The 23,949-nt window shown below is 52.3% G+C and overlaps 1 protein-coding gene across 1 annotated transcript; it reads left to right on the forward strand.

Annotated features, from left to right (window-relative positions):
• Positions 1-9,452: 9,452 nt before the first annotated feature.
• On the forward strand, positions 9,453-20,013 carry CDH24 (cadherin 24). The gene is made up of 11 exons (XM_056863307.1): positions 9,453-9,671; positions 10,374-10,668; positions 12,852-12,971; positions 13,680-13,847; positions 15,033-15,223; positions 15,837-16,090; positions 16,229-16,365; positions 17,261-17,382; positions 17,484-17,598; positions 18,381-18,629; positions 19,457-20,013. The coding sequence occupies exons 1-11, from the start codon at positions 9,453-9,455 to the stop codon at positions 19,969-19,971; spliced, it is 2,385 nt and encodes a 794-aa protein (XP_056719285.1). The 3' UTR covers positions 19,972-20,013.
• Positions 20,014-23,949: the final 3,936 nt, after the last annotated feature.

Genomic DNA, 23,949 nt, shown 5'->3' on the forward strand with positions numbered 1-23,949 from the left:
TTCCATGTCGAGCACAGCTCCCCACTGGCTCCGTTTCTGAATGTCAGGCTGATGATAAATGCGCCGGAACGGGACCAGTAAAATAGTTGGCAACCTTTCGAGGATGAATGGACGGAAGCCCTGGACACATTAACTTGAAATTGCTTCAAGCAGATTAGGATGGGCGGTCACGATTGGAGTCTTTAAATCAGGATTAATTAATCCACGATATAAGTACCTGGTTCCAAAATCGCAGCCCCCGTCGCAGATTAGAATGCCCGCTTCCGAGACATTCCCCGTTTCCTTTACGTTTTCTAAGAAATATAACCTTTTTTTATAAGAAATATAACAATTTTATAAGAAATATAACTAAATGAAAAAATGCTACCTTAACTTGGACTAGACTGTACTTCTGAGTATTTAAAAATTGGCTGTCTGCTTTCTATTGTTCCACATGAATAACATTAATGTGTCACATTGCAGAATAGAAGGTGTCGGTAGCTTCCTTGGTGAAAAATGCCCCTTGTTGATGCCAAGTTCCAACTCCTGACCTGGCTGGACTTCAGCCATGGGAGAAGGGGAAAGAATCACGTGGGAAACATGTGCTCTGAGCATGGCCAGAGTTCCCACAACAGAGAAGAGCTCGGTTGGGAGTCCAGTTGCACTCCAGTCCGAACTCCACAGAGAACAATCGCAGCCCGGCGACCGTATATATTTGGTATTATGGGTAAGGCGTCCAGGGGAGAGACCGTTTCAACCCAGACGGGGAGCCGGGCCACGTACCGAATAACTCATTTTTATTTTCCTTTGAGTCATCTGGAAGAACTGCCATCCATTTTGCTCAATGTTTACCATCATTAGCACAGATTAGAATCGCCACCCCGCCCATCAAATGGGCATTGAATGAAGGGGAGGGGGAGGCAGAATTCTGCCTGTTGGCATGTTTGAATGACTCCGATTGTGCCAATAAAAAAGGGGGCAAATGTTGCGTTCGAGGGGCCCGCTAATCCTCAGCGGGAGATCTCAGTATTCATGCTCAGGCTTTCTTTTCACATTCTGCTCTGAGGAGACCTTAGTTTTCAGCAAGGCCTGCCCAGTGAGATATCCTCTCCCGAAGCAGTAGATGTGGGCTACAGTTTCAGGGCCAGATTTGAGTCCAGTAGCCCCTTAAGGACCAACCAGATTTCCAGGGTATAAGCTTTCTAGTCGAAAGCTTAGACCCTGGAAATCTTGTGAGTCTTGGACTCGAATCTCGCTCTTCCACTGCAGATAGGGTTGCCAGGTCCCTCTTCGCCACCGGCAGGAGGTTTTGGGGGTGGAGCCCAAGGAGGTGGTGAGCTCTCCTTCCCTGGAGGTTTTTAAGAAGGGGTTAGATGGCCATCTGTCAGCAATGCTGATTCTATGACCTTAGATCATGAGAGGGAGGGCATCTTGGCCATCTTCTGGGCATGGATTGGGGGTCACTGGGGGAGTGGAGCGGAAGTAGCGGTGAATTTTTTGCATTGTGCAGGGGGTTGGACTAGATGTCCCTGGTGGTCCCTTCCGATTCTATGATTCTATATGATTCTATGAGGGAGCGGTTTGGGGAGGGGAGGGACTTCAATGCCATAGAATCCAATTGCCAAAGTGGCCATTTTCTCCAGGGGAACTGATCTCTGTCGGCTGGAGATCAGTTGCAACAGCAAGAGATCTAGTACCTGGAGGTTGGCAACCCTAACTGCAGACCAACACAGCTACTCACCTGAAACAATCTAGGGGCTGTTAGATTGGAGTCCGGTAGTGCCTTTGAGACCAACCAGAGTTTCAGGGTGTAAGCGTTCGAGAATCTGAGCTCTCAATTTCTAGAGGAGCTTTGCTCAAAATACACCACCTCTATGAGATGTGCGTGTGCACAGAACGCCACTATGGATTTGGCAATGCCAAACTCAGTTGACAATGAGTGGATAAGCAAGGCATACGGGGTGTGTGTGTAAGTGGACCAGCTAACTAAATATCCAGAGCTGGCCCTGGAGTTGAGAAATATCTTGGGAAGAGGGCCAACCTTTACGAAAGAGAAACTTCGCAAGGGCCGGACTCTGCGTCTGCTTCACTCCCCAGAAGGGCTGTCGGCTGAGTGTTGTACGCTCAGGCAGGGGGCCTTTGTGGACCGGCTGGCCTCTCTAATAAAGATGCAGGTCGGGGAAACGTCATGTGCGAAGGGAAGCTCCTTTGCCTGCCAGCAGGCCGTGCTACTGACCCCTCTTTCCCAGGCCCTGTTGGGAGATCCACCTTCCACTCTCACGACGCCGGCCATGCCGATGTCAGTTCCAGTTTGCGAGAGCAACCTGTTGATTCATATGGGGACAAAAAGACCAACTAGATGGATAAATAGCCCTTGAGGCCCTCTCCAGTGTGGTGTAGTGGTTTGGAGTGGTTGAATCTGATCTGGAGAACAGTTTGATTCCCCACTCCTCCACATGATTTGGTGAACTGGGTTGGTTTCCCCATTCCTCCACATGAAGCCAGCTGGGTGACCTTGGGCTAGTCACAGCTCTCTCACCTTCCTCACAGGGTGTCTGTTGTGGGGAAGGGGAGGTGATTGTAAGCCGGTTTGACTCTTCCTTAAGTGGTAGAGAAAGTCAGCTTATAAAAACCAACTCTTCTTCTTCTTCCATCCAAGTACTAACTTCCATCCAAGTACTATCTTCCATCCAAGATCTGATGAGATGGGGCCATCCAGGTCAGGCAAAAGAGGCACTTTGCCATTGCCTGCCTCTGCATAGCAACCCTGGTGTTCCTTGGTGGTCTCCCATCCAAATACTAACCAGGGCCGACCCTGCTCAGCTTCCGAGATCTGATGAGTTCAGGCTAGCCTGGGCCATCCACATCAGGGTGTATACATTAAAGGGGAATCTCATAAGGTCATAAGAAAAGCCATGCTGGATCAGACCAAGGCCCATCAAGTCCAGCAGTCTGTTCACACAATGGCCAACCAGGTGCCACTATCTATCTGAGTTGGGGGTAGCGTGGAGTAGTGGTTAAGAGTGGTGGTTTGGAGTGGTGAACTCTGATCTGGAGAACCGGGTCTGATTCCCCGCTTCTCAACATGAGAAGTGGCTGCTAATCTGGTGAACCAGATTGGTTTTCCCACTCCTACACACAAAGCCAGCTGGGTGACCTTGGGCTAGTCACAGCTCTCTCAGCCCCACCTACCTCACAGGGTGTCTGTTGTGGGGAGGGGAAGGGAAGGTGACTGGAAGCTGGTCTGATTCTTCCTTGAATGGTACAGAAAGTCGGCATATAAAAAACAACTCTTCTTCTCCTCTGATTTGAGCTTCAGACTGAGGCCAAAGATGCAGAGTGTGGGGTATGAGCAGGCCATGGTGTGCATGTGGGGCAGGGGGCAGGGTCCGACCTAATTTCTTCCCCAAATGGCCCTTCGGGGAAACTCGCTTCTGACCAGGGCATGAGATTTCAGACGCTGCTCGCCTTCTTCTTAAAAACAGACAAAGATGGAAATCCCACAACCTCTCCAGACAGGTTGTTCCTTCCATTGCTGAACTACTAGGAACATTAGAAGGGGGGGTTCCCCCCCTCCTGCGCCTTTCCCTGTCAGGGCTCTCTTATCTCCTTGTAATTTAAACCTGTTGCTTCTTATCCTTATCCTCCGCTGATAAGACAAACTATTACTCTCTCTCTCTCTCTCTCTCTCTCTCTCTCTCTCTCTCTCTCTCTCTCTCTCTCTCTTCTTTCCGACATCCTTTTTTCAGTATCTGAAATCTGTCACCCCCATAGCCTTACAGGAGGAAAAAATGCAACCTATCCCGGTTTCCCTCGGGATCGACCAAAGACGTTGGCCAAAGACTTTTTGGCCGTCTCAAAATGACCGGGCTGTACGAGCCGAAAAGATTGCTTTTCAGCCTCCAAGTTCTCCCATTGCAAATGGGGCAGGGATACCCAGATAAGCTCTTTGCATGCTCTTCGGAAGGAAGGAAGGAAGGAAGGAAGGAAGGAAGGAAGGAAGGAAGGAAGGAAGGAAGGAAGGAAGGAAGGAAGGAAGGAAGGAAGGCAGGCAGGCTTTTCAGCCTCCCACTGAAAATGGGGCAGGATTCCCAAGATAACGCACAACTCTTTGCATGCTCTTCTGAAGGAAGGAAGGAAGGACAGATAGGGGCAGATCCTATAGTGCAGAAGCAGGGTGGGGGAAAGATGGGGAGGAGGCCTCAAAGGTAGTATCAGGGCCAGGGTTCAGCAAGGCTTAGCTCCAGAGCCTAGCTTTCTTCTAACCAAAAAGCACGCTCAGATTCTGGAAGGAGAGACGCCATAGGGTTGCCAGCTTTGGGTTGAGAAATTCCTGAGGATTTGGTGGTGGAGTCTGGGGAGGGCAGGGCTTGGGGAACGGAGGGACCTCAGCGGGGTATAATGCCATAGAACCCACCCTTCAAAGCAGCCTGTTTCCCCCTCCTCCCAGGGGAAACTGATCTCTGTCATCTGGAAACCAGTTGTAATTCCAGGAGATCTCCAGCAACCACCTGGAGGTTGGCGTTCTCTGCTCTGGCACCCCTCCCAGCAGCTGTTTGAGGGCACTTTGGGGCTACCTGCTAGTAAGGGGAGGAGCCGCGGCTCAGTGGTAGAGCATCTGCTTGGCATGCAGAAGGTCCCAGGTTCCATCCCCGGCATCTCCAGTTAAAGGGACCAGGCAAGTAGGTGATGCAAAAGACCTCTGCCTGAGACCCTAGAGAGCCGCTGACAATACTGACTTTGATGGACCAAGGGTCTGATTCAGTATAAGGCAGCTTAATGTGTTCATGTGTACTTTGCACAGGTTCGGTCCCCCCTCGTCTCGCCCCCCCCTTTCCATGCCCAGGCACAGCCCATAATCTGCGCATCTCTGTGTGCATGCATGCATGCATGCAAGCAGCCAGCCAGACTTCTCAGGGCTCGACTCCAGCTTCTGAAAACCAGTCCTGGGGCCAGGAATGCAGGATCAGCAAGATCAGCCGCCCCCACCTCATCCCACCGCCCCCCCGGGGTCTCAAATTAAATCCAAAGTGGGGGGGATATGAGAAGCCCCCTCTGGCCAGGCACTCTCAGCCTCCTGGCGCTCTCCCCCCTCCCCCCCTTTGCCCATTTCCTCGCTGTTTATCTTCATTTCCGATCAATAAGGAGAAGCCAAGTGACTGAGGCAGTTGTCGCGGGGAATGAATTGCAGCGATTATGGGCTGGGGGCTGCGGGGAGCGAACCAGCGGTGCGGCGGGAGCTGGACGGACTCTTCGGCGCCGCTGCCAGGAGAGGGCGCCGTCGAGCGAAGGGCTGGGCTGAAGCCTGCCAGCAAGGGTCAGCAGCGGTCGGGCGGCAGGTTAATTGGGCTGTGCAAAAGGCCTCCGGGGTGGATGGTTAACAAGCCGGGAAGAGCTGCAGCGATGCCAGGGGGGAAAGCGAGGAGCTCCTTCCAGGGAAAGGGAGGGATTTCCCAACAGATGCAGAGCCAAGGCAGGCTTGGGAGGGAAAGCAGGGTTGCCAACCTCCAGCTGGCAGCTGGAGGTCTTGTAAGAACATAAGGAAAGCCCTGCTGGATCAGACCAAAGCCCATCAAGTCCAGCAGTCTGTTCACACAATGGCCAACCAGGGGCCTCTGTGTGTGTGTTAAGTGTTGTCAAGTCGCTTCCGACTCATGGCGACCCTAGAAATCAATGTCCTCCAAAGTGTTGTACCCTTAACAGCCTTGCTCAGATCTTGCAAACCGAGGGCCGTGGCTTCCTTTATAGAGTCAATCCATCTCTTGTTGGGTCTTCCTCTTTTCCTGCTGCCCTCAACTTTTCCTAGCACTACTGTCTTTTCCCGTGACTCTTGGCTTCTCATAATGTGTCCAAAGTACGACGGCTTCAGTTTAGCCATTTTAGCTTCCAGGGCCAGTTCAGGCCTGATTTGATCTATTACATAGAGAACCTTGCAGTTATACATATTAATTGTTATCCTGCAAACATAACGTACCCACAGTCATAAAGATTGTTTAAAAAGTTAGGTATATTTGTCGTCTGGAAGTGTGATTGTTTTGACCGCTGAAGGAGGCTCTTTGGCCGAAACGCATTTTGGTCTGGTCAACATCTAATTTTGTGATTTCATGTCTCTTTGTGTTGCATGTTTACATGAGTGTGTTGGTTTGGTCGGCAACCCTAGCTTGGGAAGGCAAGGGATCTGGGGGGAGCAAGAGGAACAGGGAAGAGGAATGCCAACCTCCAGGTGGAGCCTGGAGATATCCTGGAATTACAATTCCTGTTACTAATCAACCTGACTGCATTGTGCATTGTACCTTTGCATTCTGGCTCCTTTCTTTGACTCCTTTCTTTCTTCCCACTGCGATGTAAGGATGTGGGGATATCCATTGTACCAAAGGAGCTTTGATTCTTGAAAGCTCATACCCCCCAAATCGGGTTGCTCTTCTACTGCAGTCCAACACACCGGCCCTCTCCAGATTACCGGGCGTAGGGCCCCTGGAGAAAACAGCTGCTTCAGAGGGCGCGCTCTATGTAGGGTTGCCAGGTCCCTCTTCGCCATCGGTGGGAGGTTTTTTGGGCGGAGCCTGAGGAGGGCAGGGTTTGGGGAGGGACTTCAGCACCATAGAGTCCAATTGCTATAGCGGCCATTTTATCCAGGTAAACTGATCTCTAGCAGCTAGAGATCAGTTGTAATAGCAGAGGATCTTCTGCTATTACCTGGAAGTTGGCAACCCTAGCTCTATGGCATTATACCCCCCCCCGCGGATCCCCTCCCCAAGCTCCACCCCCCAAATCTCCAGGAATTTCCTAACCCACAGTTGGCAACCGTATCACGACTATGTGCTCGATACCGCTAGACAAGAGAGGATAATGGATTTTAGGCCCTCTCTATCCTTGACAAAAGAGGCGTCCGCGGCGTTCCCACGAGGTTATGCCAATACCCAAGCGGAGAGATTAATGTGTCTGAAATATTTTGTCCAAGACTCCATCACGAACCCCCGACGTCCCCGTTGTCCTCTGTCCATTTACGCCACTGGGCCTGATCGGGTACTTGAAGGGGGCGAATTTCATTTCTAAAGGATGTACATGCAGAGCCCCTGTTTCTCGGTCTCGTTCCGCCCTTCCCTGCGACTGTGTTTTTCTCTCTGTCCGTTCCTCGCTCAATCCATCATTTCTCTCTCTTCTTTCTCTCTCGTCTCCAGGGCGGCCTGGGGAGCAGGACCTGAGGGGAATGTAGAACGAGAAAGTGAGAACAAGAGGGAGGGAGGCAGGAAAGGAAAGAAGAGCGGGAGGCAGGGAGGGATAGGCGGACGGGTAGATAAATAATCTGGACGGTTGGATGGGCAGATGGCTTAGATGAATAGTTAAGTGCTGTCTGCGGACAGGTTGGTGATAGGCAGGCGAATGCGGAGACGGGCATATTGAAGATCTTGGCAGACGGACAGATGACGGCCGGGGGGGGGGTGCGTTTAAGGAGATGGACGGATGCCTCGGAAAGGGAATGCGTGGGGAGGTAAAGGAAGAGGGAAGGAGAGAGACGAGGCAGGTGCCAAGATGGGGTGAGGATCGGAAGGACGCTTTGGGACGGGCGAGCCCTTGAGGGTTTCAGGGTGCGGCAGGGAGGTTGGCGGGTGCATCTTGTGGGTCTGGAATCAGAAAGATCCTCCATGTTCAGAGGCAGTCAACCTCTGAATCCCAGGGCCCGAAGGCAACATCAGGAGAAGTCCTCAGCCTCTATGCCCTGTTGTTGGCCCTCCAGGAGAACTGGTTGGCTGCTATGTGAGACACGGGGCTGGACTAGATGGACCATTGGTCTGATCCAGCAGGGCTCTTCTTAGGTTCTTCTCAGGGGGAGGCCTTGGCCTCTATGCCCTGTGGTTGGCCCTCCAGAGGAACTGGTTGGCTGCTGTGTGATGCTGGACTAGATGGACCATTGATCTGATCTAGCTGGGCTCTTCTCCTTGCAGGTGAGATCTCCAGTTATTTTATTTATTTATTTTTGCCATCAAGTTACAGCTGACTTGTGATGACCTCATGGGGTTGTCGAGGCAAGAGATGCTCGGTGGGGGTTTGCCATTGCCTGCCTCCGCGTCATGACCCTGGTATTCCCTTCCAAGTATCGACCAGGGCCGACCCTGCTTAGCTTCCGAGACCAGACAAGGTCAGGCCTGCCTGGCCCGACCAGGACAAAGAAGGTCTGATCCTGAATTTAACCAGCCTCGATTGCAACCATTCATGGGTGGATGGCACCCTGGTCTAGGGGGCCTAGAGGGAGGCACTCAGATGAGGTGTCATAGGAGAGACAGGGCAGAACTATAACCTCCAGCGGTGCGCATTAAAACCAGTGCTGAACTGACTTCTCAGTAACTGTACCAAGGAAACCCACCATTGGTAAATATGCCTGTTTTATCACAGCCAGGCAGGCTTCGCTTGCACACCAGAGTCTGGGCACAAGAGTTGAGCGCTAGCACACACACACCCTGCAATGTTGCAAAAGATGCCGGATGCTGCTCTCCACTCACACGAGGGCCCAGCTATGTCGGCAACAGCACATGAGCCCAAAGGTAGCATCTGGAGTCTCTCGCTGCTTCTGGCATCGCCACGATGGCGCATGAGTGCAGAACCGGGCAGGTGTGCTTCTGCTCAGAGCTGCCTGTGCGTCTCTCCTTCCCCTCCTTCCCCTCTGTCCCTGGCAGATCGGAGAGAGGCAGACCGAGGAAGAGGAGTTGTATTCAATTTCAGAAAGATGTAGACAAGCTGGGACGTGTCCAGAGGAGGGCAACCAAGATGGTGAGGGGTCTGGAGACCTACGGTAGGAGGAAAGGTTGAAGGAGCTGGGTATGTTTACCCTGAAGAGGAGAAGACTGAGAGGGGATATGAGAACCATCTTCAAGTACTTGAAGGGCTGCCATAGAGAGGAGGGTGCCGAGTTGTTTTCTGTTGCCCCAGAAGGTCAAACCAGAACCAACGGGTTGAAATTAAATCAAAAGCGTTTCCGTCTAGACATTAGGAAGAATTTTTTAACAGAAAAGTTCCTCAGTGGAACGGGCTTCCTAGGGAGGTGGTGAGCTCTCCTTCCCTGGAGGTTTTGAAGCAGAGGCTAGATGGCCATCTGTCAGCAATGCTGATTCTATGACCTTACGCAGTTCATGAGAGGGATGGCATCTTGGCCATCTTCTGGGCATGGAGTAGGGTCGCTGGGGGTATGAAGTGGGGAGGCAGTTGTGAATTCCTGCATTGTTCAGGGGGTTGGACTAGATGACCCTGGTGGTCCCTTCCAACTCTATGATTCAATCTATACAGCCCTTCAGTGATTGTGAACAGGGGACGAGATCCGCGTCTGGGTAGGCTAAGGGTGGCTGGCTCTTGTCTAATGCTCATTCTTCCTCCCCCTCCCCCAAACAGATCCACCCAGATGGGGTAGCCGATCCTTATGGGCCATAACGAAGAGTGGCATCCTCCGCTGCAGGAGGAGTGAACTGCGGCTGCGCGCCATGGCCAGCTTCTTGCAGCTCTTGCTGGCCTGGTTGGGAGGCTGCGGCTGCGCGAGCCGGCTCGCGCCCCCCAGCCAGGGGACGAAAGCCGGGTCCTTCCGAGGAAACTCGCCACAGCGCTGGGAACGGCCCCTGCTGAGGTCCCGGCGGAGCTGGGTCTGGAACCAGTTCTTCGTCATTGAGGAGTATGCCGGACCGGAACCTGTCCTCATTGGGAGGGTGAGCCCCAGGATATTTTTGCCCCTTCGATTTTGGTATGGAGGGCAGAGGAAAGAGGGGCTGTGACCCAGTGGTAGAACATCTGCTTGGCATGCAGAAGGTCCCAGGTTCAATCCCAGGCATCTCCAGTTAAAGGGACTAGGCAGGTAGGCGATGGGAAAGACCTCAGCCTGAGACCCTGGGTAGCCATGGAGTGGGGATATGGCTCAGTGGTAGAGCACCTGCTTGGCATGCAGAAGGTCCCAGGTTCAATCCCCGGCATCTCCAGTTAAAGGGACTGGGCTAGTAGGTGATATGAAAGTCCACTGCCTGAGACCCTGGAGAGCCATAGGGAGGGCCTATGGCTCAGTGGTAGAGCATCTGCTTGGCATGCAGAAGGTCCCAAGGTTCAATCCCCGGCAGCTCCAGTTAAAGGGACTAGGCAAGTAGGCGATGGGAAGGACCTCAGCCTGAGACCCTGGATAGCCATGGAGTGGGGCTATGGCTCAGTGGTAGAGCACCTGCTTGGCATGCAGAAGGTCCCAGGTTCAATCCCCGGCATCTCCAGTTAAAGGGACTAGGCAGGTAGGTGATGGGAAAGACCTCTGCCTAAGACCCTGGAGAGCTGCTGCCTGTCAGAGTAGACAATACGGACTTCGATGGACCAGGGGTCTGATTCAGTATAAGGCAGCTTGCTCCATCTCTGCTCTGTTTGTCGTATAGCTGCACACAGACGTGGACCGCGGCGAGGGCCGCATCAAGTATGTGTTGACCGGAGAGGGGGCGGGCACGGTCTTCGTGATCGACGAGAAGACCGGCAACATCCACGTCACTAAAACCCTCGACCGGGAGGAGAAAGCCCAGTACACTTTGCTGGCTCAAGCGGTGGATCGGGCGTCCAACCGGCCTCTTGAGCCGCCCTCCGAATTCATCATCAAAGTCCAAGACATCAATGACAACCCTCCGGTCTTCTTGCAGGGCCCCTATCATGCCACCGTGCCCGAGATGAGCAACGTGGGTGAGTGTGGCGTGCCTTGTCGGGGAGGGCACTTCCCGTCAGTGGCGGACTGGCCAGGGTGTCCGCTTGCCCGATGGCAAGTGGGCCCTGTGGGCCCCTGATAAAGTGGGGGGGGGGCTTAAACATTAGCCAATATGTTACAAATGTTAATGACCTTTTAGTAGCTTGAAAAAATAACAGATTTATTTAAAATTGTTTATTTTAAAAAAAAATAATTATAACAATCTGTATTTACATTTAGTATCTACCGTATACTGCCAGTAATATGTACAATATATGTACACAGTAATTATTAAGAAATATACTTTTATTTCGCAAAACAATTAATTGGGCCTTTTTGCCACTTAGGTGTTTTTTGAACATTTCATTTATTTCTTATAAAAATTAAATGATAGCCTTATAGTTGTGGGTCTCCTGGCAACCAATATTTCTAGACCCAGTCTGCTACCACCTCCCGCCGACCCACAAAATGCCTTTCGGTGCCTGTCCTGGGCAGAAGAACTTTTCGAGGTACACACAGGCGCTGAAAAAAGGATTAATAATACAGATGTCGAGGGCGCCCGGAACTGGAGTGCAAACAGCTTAGGGCTGTCTTTCTCCCCAACCCCCCTAAAGAAAAGAGATGACAGAGAAAAGCTGTGTTCGGCTGGGCCCCTAGCAAGCTCAGAGCTTGCTTCCGCCTCCTCTCGTCCCTGGTCTCTGCGGGAGACGTCAGAAAGTGGAGGCGAGAGAAAGCCCTCCTGCCGAGTCCCAGCAGGATACGAGTTCAGATTCCTCTCCTCCCCGCCTCCCCCCAGTGGGAAAACACAGGACCTGGAGGGAGAAGGGCTCGGGAGCTCCCATCTCCCCCCTTCCTCTCTTCCAGGCAGAGAGAACTCAGGCTGGCAAGCTCCTCTCTGTCGACCATGTGAATTTGCTTGCGAGAGGGGACCGGTTTGATTTTTCCGCCTCGGGCACCAAACCGCCTAGAGCTGGCCTTATGCCTCAAGTGTCGACAGCCATAAAAGTTTCACCGAGAGCCGCGGCGTGGCTCGTTCATGTTTCTCGCACGCGCCGCGCCAGATTCCTGCAGGCCCACGTCGCTGGCGCGTTCCTGTTCACAAACTGGCTAGTTTGAAGTGGCACAGGGGTTGCGTCTGGACTCCTTAAAGGGGTGCAGCGTACATCTCTGAACGGCAGAAGAACATTGCTTTTGCTCTGATCTAAAATTGCTGGCATGCTTCGCTCCTGCAGGCAAAGTTAGTCTGCGAAGGGAAGAATTGCTCAGCCTTAGAGGGATTTGTCTTTGCCCCTCCCCATCCTACGATCTGAGCATCATTCTTTATGGGCAGGAGCCTGGGACAGTGACTCACGCAGAGACCTAAGATGGAGTCTCGGCTCCAGGCGGTATCATTCTGCTACAGCTCTGCGCTGAGTGGGCCTGATCTAATCATACCCCATGCTGACCCATAGCAAAATGAACCCTTCCCAGAGGATGCTGATATGTGAGGGGCAAGCTCAAAGCAGTGACTCACGCAGAGACACAGCAGGGAGCCCGCTGTAGGGTTGGGTACTTTGCCGGGCATGGGCGTGTTGAATTATTTATTTTATTATCTCTCGCGGCACACGGTTTGGAAATGACTAATATTTTAGCCTGCCCGTTAATGGTGTTCTCTCTGCAAGCGGCGTTCTCTCTGCAGAGTCTGGGGGATTTCCCCATCTTGTATTCTCTTTAGGGTCCCTGTTGTTGTTTGGTTTGGTGTTTTATGACTCCTCTTCCATTTTTAATGTACTTTATCGATTGGGATTTTATGGAGATCTGAGACGTTGGCTGCCCTGCCGATGCTTCCGAGCCATGCGGCGGGGGGTGGGGGGGGGATGCAAACGGCAGAAATGAAAATAAATAAATCAGCACCTCGTCAGGCTCCCGCCTCCCGTGGAAAACAGCAGGACGGGTCGACCTTTCAGCATGCACAGATTCTGCCTTTCGGCCGTCTCGCCGCATTCTTCCTGACCGGCCGCCTGCAGAAGGTGGCTGAGCGGCCAAAATGGAAGGCCTGCTTTGCCAAGTTACGCCGCAGCTAGTTGGGTCCAAGACTTTCTGCGCGCTGGTGTCGCTGCGGTCCACCCCTCGAGCCCACACAACCGGTCACTGGCCGTTTAACCGATCTCTCTGCGCTTCTTTCGTCCCCCCATTTCCGCAGGCACGTCCGTGATCCAAGTGACGGCCCACGATGCGGATGATCCGGCCTATGGGAACAGCGCCAGGCTGGTCTATACGGTACTCGAGGGGTTGCCGTTCTTCTCCGTCGACCCCCAGACGGGTACACAATGGGGAGGGGGGATGGAGGGCAGCATTACGAACATCACTACATTGCGGGGATAGGGGGGAAGGAGAGACTGGGTAGAGAGGCGTGTGGCCTGCTTGCAAGGGGGCTGGTGGATTTGAATGGATTTGGATATCCTTGTGGGTTCAGATGTCCTTGTGGGATCCTTGTGTCCACGATCTCTACCCACTTGTACCTCTGGCTGGCTCTTCCACATCTTGATTTTTGCGTTACTCAGTCTTCTTAACTGAGTAGGATTAACTGCGAAATCAAAAGAGTTTCCGTCTAGACATTAGGAAGAATTTTCTAACAGTAGAGCGGTTCCTCGGTGGGACAGGCTTCCTCGGGAGGGGGTGAGCTCTCCTTCCCTGGAGGTTTTTAAGAAGAGGCTAGATGGCCATCTGTCAGCAATGCTGATTATATGACCTTAGGCAGTTGATGAGAGGGAGGGCATCTTGGCCATCTTCTGGGCATCTTCTTAGGGGGTCACTGGGGGTGTGTGGGGGAGGTAGGTGTGAATTTCCTGCATTGTGCCGGGGGTTGGACTAGATGACCCTGGTGCCCCCTTCCAACTCTATGATTCTGTGATTCTATGGAGTGTGCTAGGAACATTTGGGGATGGACATATCCATCCATCTGCCAGTCCTTATTCTGTTTGCTCTTTCTGATTCTCCTTGTACTCCTCTTGCTTACCGGCAACGGCAGGTGTGATTCGTACGGCTACCCCCAACATGGACCGGGAAACGCAACAGGAATTCCTCGTTGTGGTGCAGGCCAAGGACATGGGGGGCCATGCGGGGGGGCTTTCGGGAAGCACCACCATCACGGTCACCCTTAGCGACGTCAACGATAACCCACCCCGTTTTCCACAGAGTGAGTCGGGAAAGTCTGGTTAGCTTTGGGTCTCGGTCTTTGTCGTGGAGTTTGGCCATAGTTGTGTGGAGGAAGGCACTTGAACATCACCTGGACATTCCTCTCAGCTGTCCGGGGAAACAGGGAGACAGCCTTTCATATGTGTGTGTGTTAAGTGCCGTGAAGTCGCTTCCGACTCATGGCGACCCTATGAATGAAAGTCCTCCAAAATGTCCTATCATATACAAACCAGCAAATCTTTCATATACAAACCAGCAAATCTTAGGGATTGCCCTGGCCAGTGCAGATTTGAACAAAAGCCTTCGGGCTGAGCTTGCTGGGTCAAAGTGACCAGAACAAAACAGAAATGCACAGCTCCGCAGCCGATCTAAACAGTTCGTCCGTTAATTAGTTTTGCTACCTATGGATTGCTCGACAGCTCAGAGCTAAGGGCTTGGCAAAGACCTTTGCGAGACCTTCGATCGGAGCTATCTGCCTGCTCAGACTTAGAAAAAAACTCTTCATTATGTTCTTTGCAAGAAAAAGCAAATGGTGCCTAGAATAGATGTTAGAATCTAATTGACTCAGTCTGCTGTGCGGACATAAAGTTTGGGGTTACAGAGATTTATTAAAATACTTGCAATGTCTTCTGAAGGCTCCTTGTCTTTGCATTTGTGGCAAGACCCATGATTTGGGCAACACTAGATGTAAGGTATATACAGCCTCTTATACTTAATGATTCTTAAAAAAAAAATTCTAGTGGTAGAGAAAGCCAGTATATAATCTTCTTCTTCATTGGAGGGGTGACGGCGAGGGAAACAGCCATGCATAAAAGGCGATGGTCAGTAGGAAGGGTCACAAATGGGCAGGAGGGCGAAGGAAACAAAGGCCAGGGTGGATGTGGGTGGGATGGAAGGAAAGCATGAGTGGAGGTCTTGGGGGTGGTGAGAGGCCCTGGACACTCTGTGCCCCCCCCCCAAAAAAAACTCCTAGAAGCAGTCCTGTTAATTGGGCACCCATGTGGAAATGCATAGATCACAAATCTTGCCTAGTAGGGGGGCCAACAAGACTGCTGTCAGTACGGGAAGTTCTTTGTAGCAGGACCACCATTGTGGGTTTAGGATGACTGGTAAAAGTGTTGTGTTGTCTTTCTCTGACCAGTGCGCGAATGTTTCCTATGTCTTCTGTGCCATGACCAATGCTTAGGCTCCTACCAGTTCTCTGTGGTGGAGACGGCACCCCCTGGCTCTGCGGTGGGGCGGCTGCGGGCGCATGACCCCGACGAAGGGGAAAACGCGCTGCTAGCCTACAGCATCCTGGATGGAGGAGACGGAGCCGAGGCTTTTACCATCCATACCGACGCGCTGGGGCAGGATGGGATCATCACCGTGCGAAAGGTGGGTAGGAGGAGTCGCCATTCTCAATGAAGCCACTACCGGCTGGACAGTGGGTCCGCCCAGAGAGATTACCCTGATTATTACTATTAAGAAAAGGTTTTTTACAGTAAGAGTTGTTTGACAGTGGAATCAGCTACCCAGGGAGGTGGTGAGCTCCCCTCACTGGCAGTCTTGAAGCAGAGGCTGGACAAGCACTTGTCAGGGATGCACTAGGCTGATCCTGGGTTGGACTAGATGGCCTGTGTGGCGCCTTCCAACTCTATGATTCTATGATTATTCTCCTCCTTTTCACCCCCAAAACTCAAGAGTAGCACAAGTCCCTTCCTGCACTTCAACTTCGATCTTCTACCATAACCTAGATTCGAATCCAGTAGCGCCTCAGAGACCAACAAGATTTTGGGGTCTTGGCTTTCAAGAGTGAAAGCTCACCGCTCAGCTTTGATTCTTGAAAGTTCACACCCCGAAAATCTCAATGGTCTCTAAGGTGCTACTGGCCTTGAATCTCGCCGTTCTACTACAGACCGACACGGCTACCCTCTGAAGGCACTATAGCCAGTTCTTCCTCCTCCCCTCTGTTTTGGCTTATCCAAAATCTTCCTACCTCCTGCTGCAGCCCTTGGACTTTGAGTCCCGCCGCTCTTACACCTTCCGAGTGGAGGCCACCAACACGCTCATCGACCCTCAGTACATCCGCAAAGGGCCCTTCAAGGACGTGGCAACAGTCCGTATTGCGGTCGAGGATGCCGATGAACCCCCGGCTTTCTCCCGCCCCGAGTACCGCCTGGCCGTGTACGAGAACAGCCCTCCAGGGACACTCGTGGGCAAGACGACGGCCGTGGACCTCGATTCCCCGAGCAGCGTCATCCGGTAACGGCAGAGGGCTTCCGTACAAGCGGGGTGGGACTACTGGTTGCGTGTGTACGTGTGTCTGTGACGTTACAGTTACTCCATTGATACCTGGTTGCCATGACAACCTGATACCCCAGGTTCCCCCCCATCTTCTAGATACTCGGTCCTGCCGCACACGGATCCCGAGCGCTATTTCAGCATCAACTCTCAGGATGGGACGATTCTGACCTCAGTGCCCCTTGACCGGGAGGTGGTGCCCTGGCATAACTTGACAGTGGTGGCGACTGAACTTGGTAAGGGTCAGGTGGGTTTGAACTTGGTAAGGGTCAGGTGGGTTTGTGTGGTGAGGGAGAGCCTGTGGTGGCAGGGGGCACGCTCCACTTGTGGGTGAGATTCCCCCGTTGGCCAATATTTACCCATTGTCTTTCTCCTCCCCCGTGTCTACACGTCATTGTATGTGGCTGCTGCACATCTGTCTGTTTGTTCCTTGCACATCCCCGCTTTCTTGTTTCCTTCCGCCTGGTTCCCATGTGCTTGCTCTGTGTGGCCTCTCGTCACATATGCTGTGCGTGGCGATGCCTCATTCGCTCATCCATTTTATGGGATCGGTGGCCTGTCTTCTGCTCTGCTGTTTGGGCTGTGTCTCTGTGGGGATCTACGGCTTTCTTGCACACGACTGCCTGTCGGTTATGCGCTGCCTGTACATGATGGCTTGCTTGTTGCATCCTGGTCATGTGGTTGCATGTCCATGCTCTGGGCCCATGCAAAATGCGGCTTCAACTTTCTGTATGCCCCTCATTCATGCATACTCTTGATCATGACTGCTGCATGCCTGTCGGGGGGTGCTACTGGTCCCATTGGCCTGGATGTTCCTTGTGCATCACCTTTCATCTTTGTGGCCACTGTGGTGTTTTGCCAATGGATGGCTGGGTGCGTGGTGTGTCATTCTGTCTCATTTTCTTCTGTGCGTTGCCACTGCCTTGCCTGGGGTGGGTGGGCTGTGTGATTTGGGGGGGGGGCTTCGTCTGCTCCTTTGGATAATCCTCTTGTATGTGCTGGCTCCGTGCCGTTCTACATCATTCCCATATTGGCCTGGGGTGCGCCATGCATGGCTTTGTTTTATTACCCTGCACTGTGGGCGTGCTTGCGTGCAACATGTCTTTTCCCCGCCCCCTCTCTTGCTCTCAGACAGCCCGACACAGGTCTCCCACGCCCAAGTGGCCATCCAAATCCTCGACGTCAATGATAACCCACCCCAACTGGAGCACAGCTACGAACCCTTTGTCTGTGACAGTGCTGCTCCTGGTCAGGTAAGTATATGCCGGGATGCCGGAGCCTAAGGGGTTACCGCGAGAGAGACTGCAGGAGAGGATGTCCCAGGTTCACCCTTTCCTGCTCTCTCCCTTGCCAGCTGATCCAGCTGATCCGGGCCATGGATCGGGATGAGGACGGGAACGTGAGCCGTATCATCATCCGCTCCCCACTTGGGACGAGGGAACCCAACGTCACCGTGCGAGACAACAAGGGTGAGCGCTGCACCCATGTCTGACTTCCCCACGCACTTCCTAATGTCCCCGTCTGGCTGAGTGGCCTGCACACTTTCCTGTGTGCTTTTTGAGCGTGGGGGCACCATGTGGACTAGGAACTTGTTTTAAAAATGAGGACAGAAGGTCTTCACTATGCAGCCGTTTCTCCAGATATGCTGGAATCTGTGCAAAGATTTCCATAAGACAGGCTGCCTTGACTCCTCTCCATATGCTTAGCCACTGTGTTTCTGTCCCTTTCTTACTTCTAACTATTCTCCAAGAACAGGAGGGAAATGGCATTCATTCATGAAATTAAGGGGATTGTTTGTATGAACAGGTGCATCACTGGGAGTGTGTGTGTATGTGTGCTGGACAGATAACTTTTTAAGCGGGGATATTTTGGATAAAGGTAGCGCCCTGTGCAAGCACCGGATCATTACTGACCCATGGGGTGACCCCACATCCCGACGTTTACCAGGCAGACTATGTTTCCGGGACGGATTGCCGTTGCCTTCCCCAGCCGCCTACACTTTACCCCCAGCAAGCTGGGTCCTTATTTTACCAACCTAGGAAGGATGGAAGGCTGAGTCGACCTCGAGCCGGCGACCTGAAACCAACTTCCGTCGGGATCGAACTTAGGTCGTGAGCAGAGCTTTTGACTGAAGTACTGCAGCTTACCACTCTGCGCCACGGGGCACTTCAATTTGGGGTGCTTCACCTGAAAAGAAAGGCCTAGAGTGGGGGCCTAAATTCTCCTTCCCACACCTTTCCCTGCCCCACAGATAACTCTGCTTCTCTGCTCCTCCGTGCTGCTCGTCTGCCCGCACAAGGGGGGTCTCTGCTGGTGCCGCTGGAGCTAGTGGACGGCGGCTCCCCCACCCGCACCGGCTCCCCTACTCTGACGGTCAGCGTTTGCCGGTGTCGACGTGACGGGGCCATGCACTCGTGCGGGCCGGAGGCCCTGGGATCTCCCGCTGGTCTCAGCACGGGGGCCCTGCTTGCCATCCTCGCCTGTGTCGGCACCCTTCTTGGTGAGAAAGAGGCGTGGAGTAGGGATCCCCAACCCTTTTGAGCCTGTGGGCACCTTTGGAATTCCGACACAGGGTGGTGGGCAAGGGTTGCCAGTTCCCTCTTTGGCATTGGCAGGAAGTTTTTTGGGTAGAGCCTGAGGAGGGAGGGGTTTGGGGAGGGGAGGGACTTCAATGCCATAGAGTCCAATGGCAAAAGCGGCCATTTTCTCCAGGCGAACTGATCTCTATCTGCTGGAGATGAGTTGTAATGGCAGGAGATCTCCAGCTACTAACTGGAGGTTGGCAACCCTACAAAATAGTCCCAACATGGGTAGAGGGCCTCCAGTTCCCCTGGCGGCCCACTGCGGCAAAGAGCCGTGAGTCCCTGGTGAGGGGTGCCCTGTGCTGCATTCCACGAGGAACACCCAAAAGAATGGAGAGAAGCAATATGCGTGGGGTTCGTGTTCACTCTGACTAATCCTTGCCTGTCTCCTCCTGCTTGGAGCCAGCATGGTGTAGTGGTTAAGAGTGGTGGTTTGGAGCAGTGGCCTCTGATCTGGAGAACCGGGTTTGATTCCCCACTCCTCCACGTGAGCGGCGGAGGCTAATCTGGTGAACTGGGTTTGTTTCCCCTCTGCTACACACGAAGCCAGCTGGGTGATCTTGGGCCAGTCACAGTTCTCTCAGCCCCACCTACCAAACAGGGTGTCTGTTGTGGGGAGGAGAAGGGAAGGTGATTATAAGCCAGTTTGATTCTTCCTTAAGTGGTCGAGAAAGTCGGCATATAAAAACCAACTCTTCTTCTTCTTCTTCTTCTCCTTCTTCTCCTTCTTCTTCTTCTTCTTCAGCACTGGTGCTGCTGTTTGTCGCCCTCCGGAGGCAGAAGCAGGCAGCACTGCTGCCCTTCGAAGAAGAAGATGTCCGCGAGAACATCATCACCTACGACGACGAGGGCGGGGGCGAAGAGGACACCGAGGCCTTCGACATGGCCGCCCTGCAGAACCCGGACGCCGCCCCTCCGCCCCCGCAGCAGAGGCGGCTCCTCCGGCGGGACGTGCTGCCCCGCCCGCACTTCCCGCCCTCCTTGCCCACCCGCCTGCCCCCGCAGCCCCACGACGTGGCCAGTTTTTTGGCCGCCCGCCTGAGCGAGGTGGACGCCGACCCCTCGGTCCCTCCCTATGACTCCATCCAGGTGTACGGCTACGAGGGGCAGGGCTCTTCCGCCGGATCCCTCAGCTCCCCCGGCTCCTCGTGCGCCGGCGACAGCGATGCGGGTGGATACGAGTACCTGGAAGAATGGGGGCCACTCTTCCGAACACTGGCGGAGCTCTACGGGGCCCCGGAAGGGCCACCCCCAACTTGAAAGAAACTGGGGGGGGGACCACAATGGTGGGCAGTGTCTCCAATTCCTCTCGACCCCTTTTGTGTGGATCGTTCTTTTCTCCCGTTCAGTTTGTTGACTTCTTCGTTCCTCTGTTGGACGTGTCCATTGGAGAACACTTTTTCTTTCTTGTTCCTGTTGGCATCGCCTCGGTCTCTCCTTCCGAGTTTTTGTGTCGTTCTCATTCCTTCCTGTGCCTCTTCCTACTTTTGGTTTGCTATTGCTAACGATCCCATCTCTCTCTCACTTCTACCACCTTTAGTTTAAATTATGTTTGTTTCTCTCTTTTCTTTAGCGTGGTTAAGAGCGGTGGACTCTGATCTGGAGAACCGGGTTTGATTCCCCACTCCTCCACATGAGCGGCGGCCGCTAATCTGGTGAACTGGGTTGGTTTCCCCACTCCTACACATGAAGTCAGCTGGGTGACATTGGTCTAGTCACAGTTCTCCTAGAGCTCTCTCAGCCCCACCTACCTCACTGTTGTGGGGAGGGGAAAGGAAGGTGATTGTAAGCCGGTTTGAGTCTTCCTTAAGTGGTAGAGAAAATAGGCATATAAAACTTCTTCTTCTTCTTCTTCTTCTTCTCTTTTCTCTTTTCTCCTCTCCTCTTGCAGATTTTTGATTCTATTTTCCCTGATTTCCTACATTCACTTTTCACTTTCCCTTAATTTCTTTACTTCCTGTCTTCCTTCACTACATCTTTGTCTTGGGAGCTCCTTTCTCTGTCATGCATCTTTTGAACGAGTCTTTCCATTTATCTGCCATTCGCACCGTCCTGCTTCATAGTTGGGGTCTTCTTTTCATTTCACTGTTATCTGTGCTGTGTTTTATTATGTTTTCTCCCCTTCCCTTGGCCCCTGTTTCCCCTGACCCCATATAAATTACTCTATGCATTCATTCTCTCCTTCGGTACCAAACTCCCCCCCCCCAAAAAATCCTAACTCTTCAGATTTGCCAGCATGGATTTACCTCTCATTAAACGTACGGCCTCCCATGACCTGACCATGGAGCTGGTCAGCCAAGGCAGGGGTTTTCAGCACTCCACCCCTTCCCAGGACCCTTGGGCATCACTATTGGGGGTGGGTAGGCTGGGTGGTGGACTGAACTTGGACTCTCCCCCCCCTGGATAAAGCCCTCCTCTTCAGATTCCATGTTGGGACTTTCTATATCCAGGACAATTTTATTCCAGGGAGCCAACGCATAATCCGTATCAGGTGGGGGGGCATCCATGTTATAATTTCGTAATAAACAATTTATTTTCTAAAAGAAAAGCATTTCAGTGTGAGTTTTGTGTGTGTGTGTGTGTGTCAACCACAGCTCCTGAAGTAGGGTTGCCAGCCTCCAGGTAGTGCTGAGATAAAAATGCACAAGTGCTAAAATAGTCTAGCTAAGGTAAAGATAGTACTGGCTCTCAAAATACAAAGTCTCTTATTTCATAATCCTAACAGCTGAAGAAGCTGCCCCCAGTGGCGGCGAAAACGCAAAGCATCCGGACGGCGTTCCGACCCGACTTCAATCTCCCTCTTTTTGCCTTCTGTTAGGATTATGAATTAAGAGACTTTGCATTTGTACTTCCCAGACTTGGACCCCAAGCCGGAATTGACTTCTTTACAGTTGGCATATTTGTTTGTATATATTATTGTTGACTATCTTGCTGTATTGAGTCCGTCTTTAGATTTGATAAGTTTCCGTTGTCACACTATTGCACTTGCACTTTTGTTATTGTCAATATATACGTTTTGCAATCATTTTGAGAGCCAGTACTGTCTTTACCTTAGCCTCCAGGTAGTAGCTGGAGATCTCCTGCTACTACCACTGATCTCCAGCTGACAGAGATCAGTTCCCCTGGAAATAAGGTTGCCAGGTCCCTCTTCTCAACCGGCAGGAAATTTTGGGGGCAGAGCCTGAAGAGGGCGGGGTTTGGGGAGGGGAGGGACTGCAATGCCATAGAGTTCAATTGCCAAAGCTGCCATTTTTCTCCAGGTGATCGGATCTCTATCGGCTGGAGATCAGTTGAATTAGCAGGAGATCTCCTGCTACTACCTGGCAGTTGGCAACCCTACCTGGAGAAAATGGCCACTTTGGCAATTGGACACTATGGCATTGAAGTCCCTCCCCTCTCCAAACCCCGCCCTCCTCAGACTCCACCCCCAAAAATCTCCAGGTATTTCCCAACCTGGAGCTGGCAACCCTATCCTGAGGTCTGTTTGCAAGCTAGGAAAAAGGTGTCGGCTCTTGCCAAGTCTAGACTGTGGAGTGTAATGGGCAGACATCGAGGTATGTGTGAACTCAGAACTCTGGCCTCTGCTATCAGTCCTGGGGAAAGGATCTGGTATTGGGAGGAAGAGCTATAGCTTATGGGCTTCTCTTTTTACTAGGGCATCCTTTTCTAAATGTGCAGCTGAAGTCTTGTCTGAAGAATGCTCAGATAGTCAAATTTTAAAGCCCACTTCTTTCCCATCCCAGATTTTAAAAAATACACGAACACATGAAGCTTATACTGAATCAGACCCTTGGTCCATCAAAGGCAGTCTTGTCTACTCAGACCGGCAGCGGCTCTCCAGGGTCTCCGGCAGAGGTCTTTCACATCACCTACTTGGCTAGTCCCTTTAACTGGAGATGCCGGGGATTGAACCTGGGACCTTCTGTGTGCCAAGCAGATGCTTGACTGCTGAGCCACGGCCTATCCCCATGAAGCTGCCTTCTACTGAATCAGACCCTTGGTGCATCAAAGTCAGTATTGTCTACTCAGACTGGCAGCGGCTCTCCAGGGTCTCAGGCAGGGGTCTTTCACATCACCTACCTGCCTAGTCCCTTGAACTGGAGATGCCAGGGATTGAACCTGGGACCTTCTGCATGCCAAGCAGATGCTCTACCACAGCCACAGAGCCACAGCCCCTCCCAGATAAAAAAATAAAGGCTGGACATGTGGGATGATGCTGCCAAGATGGGCAGATTTATCTGTACTTACTGCCTTTCATGGCCTTTGGACCTCTCTGTTTACAATTTTATATGAAAAACAAAACCTGCCAGTGGAGGATCCTCCTCTGGTTACTGATGAAGTGGGATGCAGGGGGAGGCCTTTAAACGTCTGAGAAATAGAACTGCCAACAGCTGAAATTTTTTAAAAATCCCAGTACCTGAATGGCCCAGAGGTTCAACCCAGAGGGGGGGGGGTTTGCCCAAGTAGGGTTGCCAACCTCCAGGTACTGGAAGGATAAATAGGCACCACTGTACCAGTATCACAGAGATTAGAAAATCAGTACAAGAGCGAAAATTGTTAACAAAGTGCAACTTGACACAACAACAAAAATATGTACAACATATAAAGGTCCACAATCCATTAAAGAACAACAAGGTGCAGCAAGCCTGTCAACCTAAGTTGTATGGATAGCTGAAAAGTCTCTGTAAGAGTACTTTCACCATGGTAGACAAGGTACTAGCTGGAGATCTCCTGCTATTACAACTGATCTCCAGCCAATAGAGATCAGTTGACCTGGAGAAAATGGCCGCTTTGACAATTGGGCTCTATGGCATTGAATCCCCACCTGAAACTCCACCCTCCTCAGGCTCCACCCCCAAAACCTCCCGCCGGTGGCGAAGAGGGACCTGGCAACCCTATGCCAAAGGCAGAACACAAGACTTTTGGCATCCGGTGCAAAAGGTGGCCATGTATTGCTGGGAAAGGCTGTTTCGGGAAAATTCTGGCCCGTTCCCTTACTTTTTGCCACAAAAAAATCCCAGACTAAGGATGCTGGCCTCCAGGTGGGACCTGGGGATCCCCTGGAATTATAGCTCAACTCTGGGCTCCGGAGTTCAGTTCCCTCGGAGAAAATGGGTGCTTTGGAGGGTGGGTTCTGGAGCCTTGTACCCCACTGAGGTCCCTGTCCTCCTCCCTCAAATCTCCAGGAGTTTCCCAACCTGGAGCTGGCAACCCCCCCCCCCCCGACCCTCACTGGAG

The sequence above is a fragment of the Euleptes europaea genome, chromosome 18 (assembly GCF_029931775.1).
Source record: "Euleptes europaea isolate rEulEur1 chromosome 18, rEulEur1.hap1, whole genome shotgun sequence".
Classification (NCBI taxonomy): Eukaryota; Metazoa; Chordata; class Lepidosauria; order Squamata; family Sphaerodactylidae; genus Euleptes; species Euleptes europaea.

Bases quoted from the DNA above. Each gene is read 5' to 3' on its own strand.
- CDH24 (XM_056863307.1), top strand. From the start codon at position 9,453: ATGGCCAGCTTCTTGCAGCTCTTGCTGGCCTGGTTGGGAGGCTGCGGC. The intron at 9,672-10,373 runs GTGAGCCCCAGG...TTTGTCGTATAG, and splicing joins AACCTGTCCTCATTGGGAGG to CTGCACACAGACGTGGACCG. The intron at 18,630-19,456 runs GTGAGAAAGAGG...CTTCTTCTTCAG, and splicing joins CTGTGTCGGCACCCTTCTTG to CACTGGTGCTGCTGTTTGTC.